The sequence below is a fragment of the Phyllobates terribilis genome, unplaced genomic scaffold, assembly GCF_046119375.1.
Source record: "Phyllobates terribilis strain yellow unplaced genomic scaffold, ASM4611937v1 Scaffold_3__8_contigs__length_932513732, whole genome shotgun sequence".
Lineage (NCBI taxonomy): Eukaryota > Metazoa > Chordata > Amphibia > Anura > Dendrobatidae > Phyllobates > Phyllobates terribilis.
The window spans coordinates 335,347,037-335,364,124 of record NW_027362763.1 but is presented as its reverse complement, the minus strand read 5'-3'; the positions used below and the strand labels follow the sequence as shown (position 1 = coordinate 335,364,124).

At 46.8% G+C, this 17,088-nt stretch overlaps 1 protein-coding gene across 1 annotated transcript in view; it reads left to right on the top strand.

The window, feature by feature from the left end:
* CLDN16 (claudin 16) overlaps positions 1-16,783 on the top strand; it is a 111,523-nt gene extending 94,740 nt beyond the window's left edge. Inside the window, exon 5 of the mRNA XM_073673102.1 lies at positions 16,653-16,783. Coding sequence (XP_073529203.1) covers positions 16,653-16,783 — 131 coding nt within the window. The remainder of the gene's footprint in view (positions 1-16,652) is intronic.
* Positions 16,784-17,088: the final 305 nt, after the last annotated feature.

Genomic DNA, 17,088 nt, shown 5'->3' with positions numbered 1-17,088 from the left:
ATGGAGACCCGGCCACCGCCGCCATGAGGTTGTGAAAAGCTTCTACCTCCACAAGACTAAAAGGCAACATTTCAAATGCAAATAGCTGTCCAGAAATGTGGCAGTTTAGTATTGCGGCCTGAGGGTGGTTGGGTGGCTGGATTGCTGGCTGCATGCTTGCGCTTGTATTCCAAGTAATAGAAAACTAAGGAGATGGATGGCCTCATCATTATCACAACCTGCAAGGTTTGCACTATGAACTCTCCTGATGGAGAAGCCAGGGCCCACTGGCGGAGTCTCCGGTTCTCTGGTGGGCCAGTCCAACCCTGCTGAGAAGCATGCCTGGCTAAGAAAAGTGTGTGGGAAGGTTTCTGGACACTCTATGGCTGCTTTTTTACTGTGGACTAGCCCCAGCAATCCATAAGATTGCAATCTATAACATCCCTTCACTGGCTCCCAATTGCCCAGCGTATCCAGTACAAACTACTAACACTGACATACAAAGCCATCCATAACCTTTCTTTTCCATACATCTCTGAACTAATCTCCCGATATATTCCCTTACATAATCTCCGGTTCTCCCAAGACCTCCTTCTCTCCAAACTTATTTGTTCCTCACCCAATCGGCTCCAATACTTCTACCAAATATTCCCCATCCTCTGGAATTCGGTGCCTCAACACGTCCGATTAGCCACCACATCCGGATCCTTCAGACACAACCTGAAAACCCATCTCTTCAAGACAGCCTACAATGCAACTCAACAACCTACTGTCTCCTTCCTCACCATCCTGTAGAATGTAAGGACGCAAGTGCAGGGTCTATAAGACTTAAGATGAAATATGGCACCTTGGCAAAGATCAGTTACATATGTTCTCCCTCTGATAGCTAACAATAACAAACAGGTCATGCTGGAGAAACTTGCACTTACTGCCACTCAGTGTCTTCAGCTCTTTTGTAAGAAACTAATGTTTGCTCAGCCACTCTACCAAATAAAATTCCTGAGGCATGGAGATTGTGCATGGCTTTGCTTCTCGTACTGGGTGCTAATACCAGACGGTGGCGTGCCATTCACTGGATATTCCTGGCTGGTTGGAGACAAGCTCATTCCCGCAGAAAAGTACCAGCAAGCTAAGGAAATGATGGCCTCTATCATCATGAAGGAGTTTGCTTGTTGTCTAGTAGTCTGGATTTTATACTAAAGATCCTGCTCATTTTTATAGTTTTAAGTGAGCATGCAGAGACCGTGGTTTCTGCAGCTGCGCTTCCAGGCCGGGATAGTGGCGGAGAAATTGCTGTACCATTAGGTTGAGGATGCGAGCCATGCAAGGCACGTGTATGAGGTTGCCCCGGCATAGGGCCGCCACCGGGTTTGCACCATTATCGTACATGGCCTTCCTTTGCTCCAGGTTTGGCGGAGACAGCCATTGCTCAAACTTGGCCTCAAGAGCTGTCCAAAATTTTTTAGCTGTATGACTGTGATCTCAAAGGCATATTAATTTTAACACTGCCTGATTGCGGTGAGCCCTGGCTGCGCAGTATGGAGGTGGGGAGGTTTCTCTCTGCACTGTTAGGACATGTGTCTAATTAAGGCAGAGGTTGAGGGCACAGGTGGAGGCCCTAGGGGAGGTGGAGGATGCAAAGGCACTGGAGGAAGTGTTAGATACAGAGGTTTGTCCCACAAGCCTTGGGGATTCCAACACTTGCTGTGTAGTGACACCTCGGTGTCTAGTGGTTTAGTTCTCCATCCCCTGGTGTGTAGTGGTTTAGTTCTCCAACCCCAGCTGTTTAGTAGGTTAGTTTTCCAACCCCTGTTATCATATTAGTTTAGTTCTCCAACCCCTATTTTCGATTAGTTTAGTTCTCCATGTTCTGGTGTGTATTTGTTTCATTCACCAACCTTTGCTGTTTAGTAGTTTAGTTCTCCAACCCCTGTTGTCTTATTAGTTTAGTTTTCCAACCCCTGTTATATACACTGTGTGCAGAATTATTAGGCAAATGAGTATTTTGATCGGGAATTTGATGTTTCGCCCCCAGCAGTTCGCCCCCAGCAATTCTCCCCTGGGTACATTTCACCCCCGCACATTTCATCCCCAGCATTTGGCCCCCAGGATGTTTTGCCCCCGCACATTTCACCCCCGCACATATCGCCCCGGTCCGGGAACGAAACGCGCGGGGGCGAAATGTGCGGGGGTGAATCTTCCTGGGGGGCGAAATGTGCGGAGGCGAAATGTACCTGGGGGCGAACTGATGGGGGTGAACTGCTGGGGGCATATTGCTGGGGGCGAACTGCTGGGGGCGACACTTCCTATAAGCATTTTGATCACATGATACTTTTTATACATGTTGTACTACTCCAAGCTGCATAGGCTTGAGAGCCAACTACCAATTAAGTAAATCTGGTGATGTGCATCTCTGTAATGAGGAGGGGTGTTGACTAATGATATCAACACCCTATATAAGGTGTGCTTAATTATTAGGCAACTTCCTTTCCTTTGGCAAAATGGGTCAGAAGAGAGATTTGACGGGCTCTGAAAAGTCCAAAATTGTGAGATGTCTTGCAAAGGGATGCAGCAGTCTTGAAATTTCCAAACCTTTGAAGCGTGATCACCAAACAATCAAGCATTTCATGGCAAATAGCCAACACGGTCGCAAGAAGCGTGTTGGCCAAAAAAGGCACAAAATAACTGCCCATGAATTGAGGAAAATCAAGCGTGAAGCTGCCAAGATGCCATTCACCACCAGTTTTGCCATATTTCAGAGCTGCAACGTTACTGGAGTATCAAAAAGCACAAGGTGTGCGATACTCAGGGACATGGCCAAGGTAAGGAAGGCTGAAAAACGACCACCTATGAACAAGAAACATAAGATAAAACGTCAAGAATGGGCCAAGAAATACCTTAAGACTGATTTTTCAAAGGTTTTATGGACTGATGAAATGAGAGTGACTTTTGATGGGCCAGATGGAGGTGGGGTACTGTTATGGGCTGGTATCATCAAAGATGAACTTGTGGGACCTTTTCGGGTTGAGGATGGAGTGAAGCTCAACTCCCAGACCTACTGCCAGTTTTTGGAAGACAACTTCTTCAAGCAGTGGTACAGGAAGAAGTCGGTATTGTTCAAGAAAAACATGATTTTCATGCAGGACAATGCTCCATCGCATGCATCCAACTACTCCACAGCGTGGCTGGCCAGTAAAGGTCTAAAAGAAGAAAAAATAATGACACGGCCCTCTTGTTCACCTGATCGGAACCCCATAGAGAACCTGTGGTCCATCATAAAATGTGAGATCTACAGGGAGGGAAAACAGTACACCTCTCGGAACAGTGTCTGGGGGGCTGTGGTGGCTGCTGCACGCAATGTTGATCGAAAACAGATCAAGCAACTGACAGAATCTATGGATGGAAGGCAGTTGAGTGTTTATCATAAAGAAAGGTGGCTATATTGATCACTAATTTTTTTTGTTTTTGCATGTCAGAAATGTTTATTTCTAAATTGTGTGCACTGATATTGGTTTACCTGGTGAAAATAAACAAGTGAGATGGGATTATATTTGGTTTTTATTAAGTTGCCTAATAATTCAGCACAGTAATAGTTACCTGCACAAACAGATATCCTCCTAAGATAGCCAAATCTAAAAAAAAACCCACTCCAACTTTCAAAAATATTTAGCTTGGATATTTATGAGTCTTTTGGGTTGATTGAGAACATAATTGTTAATCAATAATAAAAATAATCCTCTAAAATACAACTTGCCTAATAATTCTGCACACAGTGTATTAGTTTGGTTCTCCATGTTCTGGTGTGTATTTATTTATTTCTCCAACCCATCCATGCCCACCCCCAGGGGTTAACATCTGGTGATGAGGGTTTGGACTCTTCTTGGACCCTACTTCGTCCGGGCCCGGATCAACTGAAAAAAATTTTGGTCATCGCTACACATGCTTTCCCCCCTTGAGTCTTTAAAGCTTTGGATCAGACATTTGATGCCCCGGAATAGAATGTGTGAACAGGTCTGCAGACTCGCCCATCTGTTCTTCCCCACAGTCAGTTGGCTGGTTGGAGAGTTGTGACGTGCGTGAAAACAAAGATAATTGGGGTGCCACCTCTGAGGACTGTACTGTCTGTGCTGTTAAGGTGGAAGAAGAGGAGCAGAGTCCACTTGATGCAGCGCTTGTCATCTACTGGAGCACATGTCCTTCCTGCCCCTCAACTACAAGGCATACCACTGTCCGACTGCCAAAGAAAGGGAGTGGAGTGCAGTAACAGAAGTTTTAAAAATCCTGCACAATTGCTCACTGCAGCAAAGCAAAACTACTTCTCATCTCTCATATCATACGTATCTCACAACCTTAAACAGCAATTCAGTACTTTCAAGTCCCTCCTCTGTCCTCTGTCCACTAGCTCCCCCTCCCTCTCCTCTTATCTCAGCTGAAGACTTAGCCTCATTCTTCAAGCAGAAGATTGACAACATAAGGCAAAGCTTTTGCTTAAAGTCCCAACAGCCTCTTCTCATAACGACCCAACTCTCCTCCTCCAAAACCAGCTTCCCCGCCATCACGGAAGATCATCTTTTCTCTCCAAATCACATCTCACCACCTGTGAACTTGACTCAATGCCATCCCACCTCATTCCAAACCGTACCACAGTCTTCATCCCAAGCATAACCTTCCTCTTCAACCTATCACTAACAACTGGCGTCTTCCCCTCATGATTCAAACATACCTCGATCATACCCATCCTCCAAAAGCCCTCCCTTGACCCATGCTTAGCTATCACCCCATCTCACTTCTTCCCTATGCTTCCAAACTACTGGTTTAACACGTCTATTTTGAACTGTCCTCCCACCTCTCCACCTGCTCCCACTCAGACCACTTACAATCTGACTTCCGACTAGTGTTGAGCCACCCCCGTAGTGTTCGGGTTCGGTTCGGTTCGTCGAACACCGGGATGTTCGAGGAACTGTTCGTCGAACTGTTCGTCGAACACCTTAGAACACCGTCGAACACCGTTAAAACCAATGGCAGGCAAACAAAAACACATAGAAACACATAGAAAACACCTTCAAAGGTGTCCAAAAGCTGACAAACTGCTCAGAAGACGCTCTCTTTAAAAAAGCCGGCCGGCAATTCAGCAGCGGCATACACCGGTACCCGACAATTTAGACAAGAAGGAATAGAGCTTCACACATAGATTAGATAGGTAGAAACATGTCAGTCACATATATAAGAAGTACAGTGACAGTGTTGCTTACTGTACTTGTCATTTAGTGTAAAGGATTTATTTAAAAAAATAATAGTGTTTTCATGCACCATCTCTTTAAAAAAGCCGGCCGGCAATTCAGCAGCGGTACCCGACAATTTATAACAGACAGAATAGAGCATCACACATAGATAGATATATACATGCCAATCACATATATAATAAGTACAGTGATAGTGTTGGTTACTGTACTTGTCATTTAGTGTAAAGGATTTATTTAAAAAAATAATAGTGTTTTCATGCACCGTCTCTTTAAAAAAGCCGGCGGGCAATTCAGCATCTGTACCCGACAATTTAGAACAGAAAGATAGAGCATCACACATAGATTAGATAGATAGAAACATGTCAGTCACATATATATGAAGTACAGTGACAGTGTTGATTACTGTACTTGTCATTTAGTGTTAAAATAAAGGATTTATTAAAAAAAAAATTGGCGTGGGGTCCCCGTAATTTTAGTCTCTAGCGGAGGTTAAGCAGACGGCTGGGGCAGATGTTTGAAGCCTGGGAAGGGGGTAATACTCATGGAGCTTCCCAGGCTACTAATATCAGCCCCCAGCTGAATACCTAGCCTTTACTAGCTATTAAAATGGGGGACCCCCCCCAAAAAATGACGTGGGGTCCCCCCTATTTTAATAGCTAGCAAATGCTAGGCAGACAGCTGGGGGCTGATATTAATAGCCCAGGAAGGGTGCCATGAATATTGGCCCCCTCCCAGGCTAGAAACACCAGCCGTCAGCCGCCCCAGAAATGGCGCATCCATAGGATGCGCCAACTCTGGCACTTAGCCTCGCTCTTCCACGCTGCCCTGGTGCGGTGGCAGGGGGTAATAGGGTTGGGGTTGATGTCAGCTTATAATGCCAGCTGACATCAAGCCCAGGTTAGTAATGGAGAGGCGTCTATAAGACACCCCCATTACTAACCCCATAGTCAAAGTTACAAAAAAAAACACAAACACCCAGAATAAAGTCCTTTAATTGAAATAAACACACAATTCTTTATTGTTCTAAATTAAACTATACTTACCATCACGCCCATTCCAGCTGAAGCCAACGATCTCCTGCAATAAAAGAAAAATAATAAAGCAACCTCATCCTTACCTTTCCATGGTTCCCACGACAGCTTCAGCTCTGCTACATCGAGATGACAGGCTGGACCGCAGCAGAACGCTGCCATCAAGCCTGTCATCCCGCAGACACTGAGAAGCGCAGGCATGCTTGCGCTCCTCAGTGTCTCTCTGTGACGGCATAAAGATGAGCCGACAATGAACTCAGCTCACCTCATGTACGTCACTGACAGCGTGGGAGAATTCTCACGCTGAAGCGCTGAGTGCAGGAGAATTTTCCAACGCTGTCAGTGACGTGCATGAGGCTGATATTTAAATTTGGCGCACAAATCCGTGATTGGTCACGGGCAGCGTCCGCGACCAATCAGCACGGTAGTGTTTAACTTTGGCGGCAAGATCAGTGATTGGTCGCGGTCAAGACGGCGACCAATCACCGATTTGTGCCCCACATTTAAATAGCGGCCGCGACCAATTGGATGTCAGCGCCGCTCCCCGGTCCTCCCTTCACATCCTAGCCGCATGGATGTCAGCGGCGCTGCCTGTGCGGATACTTCCGCTGCGAGAACCCGGGACATGAGCGGGCGCTCGCAGCAAAAGTATCCCGACCCGCAGCGCCGCTCCCCGGTCCTCCCTTCACACCCTAGCCGCTGATGTCCCCACAGTATCCGCATGGTGTTACAAAGGTCCGGACATTTGTGTTAAAAATCGCTGATTGGTCGCGGGCGCTGCCCGCGACCAATCACCGATTTGGGCGCCAAATTTAAATATCAGCCGCGACCAATCACCGATTTGGGCGCCAAATTTAAATATCCTCCGCGACCAATCACCCATCTTGGCTCCACTTTTAAACACCGCTGTACTGATTGGTCGCGGACGCTATTTAAATGTGGCGCCAAAATCGGTGATTGGTCGCGCCCAGCGTCGGTGACCAATCAGCACAGCGGTGTTTAAATGTGGAGCCAAGATTGGTGATTGGTTGCGGCCGATATTTAAATTTGGCGCCCAAATCGGTGATTGGTCGCGGGCAGCGCCAGCGACCAATCAGCGATTTTTAACACAAATGTCCGGATCTTTGTAACACCATGCGGATACTGTGGGGACATCAGCGGCTAGGGTGTCAAGGGAGGACCGGGGAGCGGAGCTGCGGGTCGGGATACATCTGCTGCGAGCAGTCGCTCATCTCCCGGCTTCTCGCAACGGAAGTATCCGACCAGGCAGCGGCGCTCCCCGGTCCTCACCAATACGATTAGCTGATTGGTCGCGCTCTCCGCACGCGACCAATCAGTGATCTTGGCGCTAAAGTTAAACACCGCTCTGCTGATTGGTTGCGGACGCTGCCCGCGACCAATCACCGATTTGGGCGCCACATTTAAATAGCGGCCGCGACCAATCAGCGAGCTTGGCGCCAAATTTAAACAACGCTCTGCTGATTGGTCGCAGACGCCAGACGCGTCCAATCAGTGAGATTGGCGCCAAATTTAAACAACGCTCTGCTGATTGGTCGCGGACTCCAGCCGCGACCAATCAGCGAGATTGGCGCCAAATTTAAACCCCGCTCTGCTAATTGGTCGCGGATGCCGGCCGCGACTAATCAGCATTATTGGCGCCAAATTTAAACACCGCTCTGCTGATTGATCGCGGTCGCCGTCCGCGACCAATCAGTAGTATTGGCGCCAAATTTAAACACCGCTCTGCTGATTGATTGCGGTCGCCGTCCGCGACCAATCAGTAGTATTGGTGCCAAATTTAAACACCGCTCTGCTGATTGATTGCGGTCGCCGTCCGCGACCAATCAGTAGTATTGGCGCCAAATTTAAACCCTGCTCGGCTGATTGGTCACAGTTGCCTTCCGCGACCAATCAGCGATTTTGACGCCAAATTTAAACACCGCTCTGCTGAATGGTCGAGATCGTGACCAATCACCATTATTGGCGCCAAATTTAAACACCGCTTTGCTGATTGGTCGCGACCACAACCTATCAGCATTATTGGCGCAAAATTTAAACCCCGCTCTGCTGATTAGTCGCGACCGCCGGCCGCGACTAATCAACATTGTTGCCGCCAAATTTAAACACCGCTCTGCTGAATGGTCGAGGTCGTGACCAATCACCATTATTGGCGCCAAATTTAAACACCGCTTTGCTGATTGGTCGCGACCACAACCTATCAGCATTATTGGCGCAAAATTTAAACCCCGCTCTGCTGATTAGTCGCGACCGCCGGCCGCGACTAATCAACATTGTTGCCGCCAAATTTAAACACCGCTCTGCTGAATGGTCGAGGTCGTGACCAATCACCATTATTGGCGCCAAATTTAAACACCGCTTTGCTGATTGGTCGCGACCACAACCTATCAGCATTATTGGCGCAAAATTTAAACCCCGCTCTGCTGATTAGTCGCGACCGCCGGCCGTGACCAATCAGTGATATAGTCGCCAAATTTCAACACCGCTTTGCTGATTGGTCGCGGTTGCTGGCCGCGACCAGTCAGCGATTTTGGCGCCAAATTTAAACACCGCTCTGCTGATTGCGCCGGGTCTGCCGCATACATATTCTAGAATACCCGATGCGTTAGAATCGGGCCACCATCTAGTTTCATGAAATAATTTTTAAAAAAATTGACGTGGGGCTTCGCACTATATTTGTGTCCAGCCAGGTACAGCAGGCAGGAACGGGCTGCCCCCAACCACCAGCTGCCTATTTGTACCTGGCCGGACACAACAATATAGGGAAGCCCTTTTTTTCTGAATTATTTCATGAATTTCATGAAATAATAAAAAAAAAAAATACGTGGGGCTTCGCCCTATTTTTGTGTCCAGCCAGGTACAACTAGGCAGCTGGGGGCTGGAATCTGCAGCGCAGGGAGACCCAAGCTTTCTGGGTCACCCCAGCTGCAAATTGCAGTCCGCAGCCACCCCGGAAAATGGCGCGTTCAAAGAAGCGCCATCTTCTGGCGCTGTACCCAACTCATCCAGGGCCCTGGTGCGGTGGCTCACTGGGTAATAAAGGGGTTAGGGCCAGCTTGGCATTATCAGCTGGCCCTAAGCCCGAAATTCATGGGGTCACACCAATATTAGACATGACCACTATGAATTTCTAGTAAAGTATTTAAAAAAAACACAACACCCAGAAAAAAGTCCTTTAATTGAAATAAACACACAATTCTTTATTGTTCTAAATTAAACCATACTTACCGTCACGCCCATTCCAGCTGAAGCCAACGATCTCCTGCAATAAAAGAAAAATAATAAAGCAACCTCATCCTTACCTTTCCATGGTTCCCACGACAGCTTCAGCTCTGCTACATCGAGATGACAGGCTGGACCGCAGCAGAACGCTGCCATCCAGCCTGTCATCCCGCAGACACTGAGAAGCACAGGCATGCTTGCGCTCCTCAGTGTCTCGCTGTGACGGCATCCAGATGAGCCGAGGTCATGTCCAATGAACTCAGCTCACCTCATGTACATCACTGACAGCGTGGAAGAATTCTCCTGCACTCAGCGCTTCAGCGTGAGAATTCTCCCACGCTGTCAGTGACGTACATGAGGTCAGCTGAGTTCAATGGACATGAATGAGCTCACCTCATGCACGTCACTGACAGCGTGGGAAAATTCTCCTGCACTCAGCGCTTCAGCGTGAGAATTTTCCCACGCTGTCAGTGACGTGCATGAGGTGAGCTCATTCATGTCCAATGAACTCGGCTCACCTCATGCACGTCACTGACAGCGTGAGAAAATTCTCACGCTGAAGCGCTGAGTGCAGGAGAATTCTCCCATGCTGTCAGTGACGTGCATGAGGTGAGCCGAGTTCATTGTCGGCTCATCTTTATGCCGTCACAGCGAGACACTGAGGAGCGCAAGCATGCCTGCGCTTCTCAGTGTCTGCGGGATGACAGGCTGGATGGCAGCGTTCTGCAGCGGTCCAGCCTGTCATCTCAATGTAGCAGAGCTGAAGCTGTCCTGGGAACCATGGAAAGGTAAGGATGAGGTTGCTTTATTATTTTACTTTTATTGCAGGAGATCGTTGGCTTCAGCTGGAATGGGCGTGGTGGTAAGTATGGTTTAATTTAGAACAATAAAGAATTGTGTGTTTATTTCAATTAAAGGACTTTATTCTGGGTGTTTGTGTTTTCTTTTAACTTTGACTATGGGGTTAGTAATGGGGGTGTCTTATAGACTCCTCTCCATTACTAACCTGGGCTTGATGTCAGCTGGCATTATAAGCTGACATCAACCCCAGCCCTATTACCCCACTGCCACCGCTACAGGGCAGTGGGAAGAGCGAGGCTAAGTGCCAGAATTGGCGCATCCTATGGATGCGCCATTTCTGGGGCGGCTGACGGCTGGTGTTTCTAGCCTGGGAGGGGGCCAATATTCATGGCACCCTTCCTGGGCTATTAATATCAGCCCCCAGCTGTCTGCCTAGCCTTTGCTAGCTATTAAAATAGGGGGGACCCCACGTCATTTTTTTGGGGGGGTCCCCCATTTTAATAGCTAGTAAAGGCTAGGTATTCCGCTGGGGGCTGATATTAGTAGCCTGGGAAGCTCCGTGGGTATTACCCCCTTCCCAGGCTTCAAACATCTGCCCCAGCCGTCTGCTTAACCTCCGCTAGAGACTAAAATTACGGGGAACCCCACGCCAATTTTTTTTTTAATAAATCCTTTATTTTAACACTAAATGACAAGTACAGTAATCAACACTATCACTGTACTTCTTATATATGTGACTGACATGTTTCTATCTATCTAATCTATGTGTGATGCTCTATTCCTTCTATTCTAAATTGTCGGGTACAGATGCTGAAATGCCGGCCGGCTTTTTTAAAGAGACAGTGCATGAAAACACTAATATTTTTTTTAATAAATCCTTTACACTAAATGACAAGTACAGTAACCAACACTGTCACTGTACTTCATATATATGTGACTGACATGTTTATATCTATCTAATCTATGTGTGATTCTCTATTCTTTCTATTCCAAATTGTCGGGTACCGCTGCTGAATTGCCGGCCGGCTTTTTTCTATCTATCTAATCTATGTGTGAAGCTCTATTCTTTCGGTTCTAAATTGTCGGGTACCGGTGTATGCCGCTGCTGAATTGCCGGCTTTTCATGTTTCACTGTTGGCACTGTTCCCAACGATTTGGGCAATCTCTGTAATGCCACACCCACCATGGCTGTGGCATTACAGTGAGTGGCAGACAATCCCTGCATGATTGGTGCTCTAAATAGCACCAGACATGCAGGACAAGCTTTTGGTGCACGAACAGTTATCGAACATAACCTCGAACAGCCGAATTTTTTGCAAATCGTTCGGGTTCGTCGAACAACTCGAACACCACCCAAAACAGCTCGAATTTGAGATTGGCGAACAGTTCTAGTCGAACACCGCTCATCTCTACTTCCGACCTCACCATTCCACTGAAACTGCCCTGACTAAAGTCACTAACGACCTACTAACTGCCAAATCCAAGTAAGACTACTCTGTCCTCCTCCTCCTAGACCTGTCATATGCCTTCGACACATTAGACCATACCCTCTTACTACAGACTCTAATCTCTCGGCACCACAGACTTGGCCCTGTCTTGGATCTTTTCATACCTAACCAACAGGACATTCAGTGTCTCCCACTCACACACCACAGATCTACCTCTCTGGACCTCATATCACCCCCTTACAAACCAGAATCCCACAATGTGTGTCCTGTATTTCATCTTTCTTCCCTGTTAGATTTGTAAAAATTAACATGGATAAAACAGAATGCATCATCTTTCCACCATCTCAATCACCCCTCCCCAACTGACCTATACATCCAAGTGAATGGCTGCCCACTCTCCCCAGTCCCGCAAGCTTGATTCTGATCTGTCCTTCAAACGTCAGATCCAAGCCCTTTCCGCTTGCTACTGACTCCAACTCCAAAGTATATCAGGGATCTGCACATTCCTCAACCATGAATCTAGAAAAACACCACTGCACGCCCTCATCATCTCCCGCCTCGACTACTACAAGCTCCTGCTCTGTGGCCTCCATTCTACCACTCTTGCACCCCTCCAATCTATCCTAAACTGTTCTGGCTGATTAATCCACCTGTCAACCCATTATTCCCAGGCTTCTCCCCTCTGTCAATCCCTTCGCTGGCTCCCTGTTGTCCAGAGACTCCAGTTGAAAAGCTTAACTTTAGCATACCAAGCCATCGAAAAGCTGTCTCCTCCATACATGTGTGACCTAGTCTCCCTGTACTAGTTACCTGTACGCAACCTCCCTTCCTTCCAAGATCTCCTTTTCTACTTCCCTCTTATCTCATCTTGCCACATTCGCATGCAAGATTTGTCCTGTGCATCTCCTGTGGCACCAGTCAATTGTCCCAGCACAACAGCGGCTTTCTGCTTACCAGTCATTGAGTACATATCCAGTACACCGCGGTAATGGCTTCGATGTTGTTCACCACAGTTTAAATACAGTTCAATATGGCACACAGAACACGGTGGCAACAGGCACGAAATCCTGTTCGTGACGCCAGGAAGAGAGATGTGTCACCCCATTGGGGATATAGAGGACTCGGTACCCGGGCCTTTTACCTTGCTTAGGATGTCACGGCAGTCGACTCCCGGGCCCGTACTCTGGGGTCTCTCTTGAAAAAGGGGTGTTTAGTGTATGGTTTGTTTCGTGACGCCACCTGTGGTTTCCGGTAATGGTTACCGGCGCTGCTGAAGACCTCCGGGGGTGATGAGATGGCAGCTGGGATGTTTCTGCTCCCCACAGGCAGAGCGGACCCCCGGGGCAGAGATGATGGAGAGATGGCCAGGTCAGGGGGAATGACTGACACGTACGCAGGGGGTTCGCTTCAGTACCTTTACTGGTGTAACTGCAGGTATGGTCCTGGGTACTTGCTAGGAAGAGTGCACTTCAGGACTTCTCCCCAGTGAGCGGGTATAAGGCCTCCTGATCGGTGTCTCCCTCTCTCTAAGCTTCTAGCCAGCCTGGAACTTGGCCTAGCTTCTGTGTTGTGTTGCTCTCTCACCTGACCGCTTGATAGTAGGACCTTTTTTTTTCAACCACTATCCCTGGATGCTGGGGCCTTCGTGGTTCCTAGTCCTGTTATTGCTGGTAGCTTCAGGATGACCAGGGGTCTGGAAGCCTCCTGGTATGCCGGTTGTCTCTACTGGGTACAGAGGACCCTGTAGGCGCGGACCCGGTGTCTGGGTTGTGTCTTGGGGTGAGCCTATGATGCTCCTCTGCCCCCTCAACTCCTCTCTCCTCTCCTCTTTGCCTCCGGCCACACTCGGGGCACTCAGTACACAGCAGCCCACGTGCTGATTCTTCACTGGTCTAAGTGCCATGCCAGCACACTCTCTGACTAACTAACTGCCTAACTCCACCCTCCATATATATATATCCCTAACAGGCTCCCTCTGGTGGTATGAGGTGGAAGGGTGGAGGTGTTTGTTTGTAACGAGGGCCTCTTGTGGAGAAGTCCGTCCATGCACCCTTTTGGGTCCTGTGGTACCTGTAGTAGCAGGGTGCCACACTCCCCTACTGTGTAACTCTCTACCCCAACACATCAAACTGTCGCCTACCATGGAACCCTTAAAAAAGAAGCTGAAGACCCACTTCTTGTGACAATCTGCGGTAAGCCTCGCTCCACCATACCGCTGCACGACTAACTGTACCCTGATCTACTGCACCCGCACCCATCCCTTGTACATTGTTTGTGCGCCCTCGCAGGCAGGGTCCTCTCTCCCCTTGTACCAGTCATTGACCCCTTTTCATGCCACGGAATAAATGTCGCTGTAATAGTAATAATAATTATAGTACTTGTACTCTGGGTCAATAAAAAGATTATAAAAAAAAAAAAAGATTATAATTGTTGGCACTTTCCTGGTGTCTACCCTTTATTTGATGTGTTTTGGGTCTGTTTGAAGGTGTTGCATATGGTTTTTTTTGTCCCCCCATTGAATCCTATGGTGTTTGGCAATGTTCGATGAACATTCGACGAATAAATTCGGCGAATGTCTAAATATTTGGCGAGCATTTCTGAACCGAACATTGAAATGTTCGCTCATCTCTAGTCATTTACATATAAGAAAAATGTGGATTTCTCTAGAAAAAGACATCAGATGGCAGATATCAAGGTATTATTTTATTCAGCTTCCTATGACCTGCATGCCCATGTAGACGGCTTAGGAGGGTTGATCTTACTGACAGATTCTTTTTAAAGAGCTTGAAGAACTTCTTTGTTAATAAAGAAGTGAAAGCTTTTTCGCTAGCCATCCAATAATTGTCCCTTTATTTAGGGAGCAGGAACAGTTTAGCTGTTTTGAAAGTGAATAAGTAATGGCTTCTCAATAAGGAATTAAAAAATTATCTATTTTTTCCAATCCGCAACAGATTTGCTATTCTCAAAATAAAAGGTTTCTATCAAGCCATTCTAAAACTATCCCATTATTTAGGGAATAGGAACAGGTTAGTTGTTTTCAAAGTGAAGAAGCAAAGGCTTGTTAATTAGCCATACAAAATATTCCTATTTTGGGAGCAGTTTGTTGTTTGTGTATCCTCAATAGAGTACACTTTCCAGCAGCAATACAGTATAGCTATACAACAAACTGGACAAGCACAGGATATGATGTCTGGCATCTGTGAATGTCTAGCGGTCATGTATAACAATATGACGGGCCGGGCAAAGAGATGTCTGGCAGTGTAGGGTCAGCAACAACAGTCTCAGCACCGGCAGTGCAGTGGGCTGTTTCTTGGAATTGTCTACAAGGTGCATTTTACCTTTCATGTCCCACTGATGCAAATGTTTTGAACGCTAGTGATGCACTTTCACAAGCAGGCCAGGTGGTGAATGGTGACGTCTCTACACTAGGCGGCACCTAATTTACCTTTCACCTCCTCCACATTCTTCTCCATGAACATCTCCCCAGGTAAAGGGGCAGAACATTGTATGAAATTTCCCAGTTAATGTCTACCTCTAGTCTACAGCGCTTACAGTTCTTTCAGATGGAACAGCTCCTTCTGACAGAAGTGTGAACATTGCAGTCAACCAACAGACACTGATTTGCTGCAGCGATCACGTGACAAAACAATTATACATAACCGCCAGGAATGGCAACACAGAAATCTCAGGAAGAACACCGGTCCAGGCAATAAGTATAAAATATGTTTTTTTTTATGTTATTTGAGGCACTTAAGCAGATAAGAAGGAAAAAATTTAAATAGCATAAAAATACCGTATTTTTCGGACTGTAAGACGCACCAGACCATAAGACACACCTAGGTTTTAGAAGAGGAAAATAGAAAAAAAAATTAAGCAAAAAATGTGGTCACGATGCACTGTTAAGGGAGAGGGGGTCTGCTGCTGACACTGATATAGGGGTAATGTCTCCCAATTCAGATAAAATCCCCCATCCTGGTATATATGCCGCCCCTTCTTATTATATGTGGCCCCCATCCCCATCCTGGTATGCATGGCACCCCTCCATCCTGATATGCATGGCACCCCTCCATCCAGGTATGCATGGAACCCCTCATCCTTATCCTGGTATGCATGGCACCCCTCATCCCTATCCTGGTATGCATGGAACCCCTCATCCTTATCCTGGTATGCATGGCACCCCTCATCCCTATCCTGGTATGCATGGCACCCCTCATCCCTATCCTGGTATGCATGGTAAAGCAATCCCTATCTTGGTATGCTTGGCACCCCTCATCCTTATCCTGGTATGCATGGCAACCCTCATCCTTATCCTGGTATGCATGGCACCCCTCATCCTTATCCTGATATGCATGGCACCCCTCCATCCTGGTATGCATGGAACCCCTCATCCTTATCCTGGTATGCATGACACCCCTCATCTCTATCCTGGTATGCATGGTACAGCAATCCCTATCCTGGTATGCATGCCACCCCTCATCCTTATCCAGGTATGCATGGCACCCCTCATCCTTATCCAGTATGTATGGCACAGCAAGTGGGGGTGAATATTCATGTCCTTTAATAGTGGGCACACGTGATCGCCCGGCAGCAGCAGAAGCCGCGCTGCCGATACACTGTGTGCCGCTATTAAGGAGAATGAATATTCAGTGCTCCCACGCCTCATTTTCTTTAGCAGCGGGAACAGTGTAACACCCCACACACTATATATATATATATATATATACCCCCTCCCCAACATTCTGACTATAAGATGCACCCCCCATTTTCCTCCAAAATTTTGGAGGAAAAAAGTGCGTCTTATAGTCTGAAAAAATGCGGTAATTTATAAAAATGTCTAAAAATTATTTATAAAAATTAGTAAAATTGCTTAAGTTGTTGCCGAAGTTCATTCATGTATATATTTATTCCAGAATCAAGATATGCAAGGAACCATTCATATTCTTCTAGAAAAATTTATCTTCGTGCAAGAAGTTCTGTAACCAAGTTTTCATCTCCTCAAACGGAAACTGCAAAGATGTATGCTGTGGGTACAAGAGTATAATTCAGCAGATTACAACCTTTCGAGAAGAATTATTTGTTTTTCAGAGGACAACAAACAGTTGAAATGTCTGGAAAGTGTCTAAAAAAACCTTTTATTTGCACGTAATTTGAACTTTGTCTACTGATTTTATGGCACTGAACTGTGATGTGAATGTATTACATGGAATCATAGAAAGGTAGCGTTGGAAGGAACCTCCAGTGTCATCTGATCCAACCCCTTGCTCTATGCAATAATGATAAAAAGAATAAAAGAATGGATACAAGTACTGTGTGAAACTGAATATAGTCAGCATTGGTAGATTTGGC